Genomic DNA, 1,345 nt, shown 5'->3' on the forward strand with positions numbered 1-1,345 from the left:
AACCCACTGCAGTACCACACCATGATGTCAAAGAAACTCTGCATTCACATGGCTATAGGGATCTTCATAACTAGTAATCTGCATTCCATGATCCATGTAGGGCTTTTATTAAGGTTAACTTTCTGCAGGTCTAATCAAATTGATCACTTTTTTTGTGATATTCTTCCACTCTATAGACTCTCCTGTACTGACCCTTATATCAATGAACTAATGATCTATATTTTTGCAATGCCAATTCAAATCATCACCATTGCCATTGTCTTTGTCTCTTATATCTGCATCATTTCCACCATTTTCAAAATGAAGTCCAAAGAAGGGAGAGGTAAAGCTTTTTCTACCTGCGCATCCCACTTTCTATCTGTTTCAATATTTTACATTTGTCTTCTCATGTATATTCGACCTTTTGAAGAAGGGGACAAAGATATACCAGTGGCAGTTTTTTATACAATAGTAATTCCTTTATTAAACCCTTTTATTTATAGTCTAAGAAACAAGGAGGTTCTAAGTGCTCTTAAAAAACATATGAGGAATAATAATATTGTTAAAAAACTTCGTCTTCCATGGAAAATTGATTTTGATTTATAAAAATGTTTTATAAAGAAGGGACAAATAAAAAGAAAACTGTTTTTATATAAAATATTTATCTCTAAATCATTAGACTGTTTTGCTCAAAGATATATGGATATAATTTCAAAATTGTTTGGCAAATCTTACTGCAAATTCCACAATTATCAGAGCAAATCATGAGAACACTCAATGGTAACTTTCATTACCAACTCTTATTACCATCTCTGAATTGTGTCAGGCTGTTATTCCAAACCTTAATAAACCAACATAGCATCAAATTTAAATGTCTAAATGTGTAGAAAAGTCACCCTGATTTATCTTGTCTAATTAATGGAAGATATTATATCTGGTCCTATTATACTGTTTGAAACATTTAAAATTTCCTAACAGGGAAATAAAATGATAATTTTCATTTCAAAAACTGACATGGGAGACATATGTCAGTAAGTCTGGGGGGAGAGAGGTTAAAATAATGAAGTCTGATCTAGATAAGACTCCAAGAATGAGCAAAAATGGAATGATAAGGAACACTCATAGTCAAACACACATTTTATAGAATAATTAACAATGAATTATAACAAATTGGCTACAGTAGATTAAGATCTACTTTAACACATAGTATGACTAAGGTTCTTTTTTTTTTTAAAGGGGTCAATCATATAATGTATTACGAATATAGAACAGCAACATAAATAGTAAATACTCAATAAGCATTTAAAAATATTTTAATGAAGGTACTGCTGCATGTTTTAATATTTTGAGTAAGAGTAAAATGTAT

The 1,345-nt window shown here is 30.3% G+C and overlaps 1 protein-coding gene across 1 annotated transcript; it reads left to right on the top strand.

The window, feature by feature from the left end:
• Nucleotides 1-6: 6 nt before the first annotated feature.
• Nucleotides 7-585, top strand: LOC132008850 (olfactory receptor Olfr180-like; the record flags this gene model as incomplete). The annotated part of the gene is made up of 1 exon (XM_059387366.1): nt 7-585. A coding segment is annotated over one exon (579 nt), but the record flags the coding sequence as incomplete, so codon positions are not given.
• Between the last annotated feature and the right edge of the window lie 760 nt (nt 586-1,345).

This window comes from Mustela nigripes, unplaced genomic scaffold (genome assembly GCF_022355385.1).
Source record: "Mustela nigripes isolate SB6536 unplaced genomic scaffold, MUSNIG.SB6536 HiC_scaffold_1661, whole genome shotgun sequence".
Taxonomy (NCBI): domain Eukaryota; kingdom Metazoa; phylum Chordata; class Mammalia; order Carnivora; family Mustelidae; genus Mustela; species Mustela nigripes.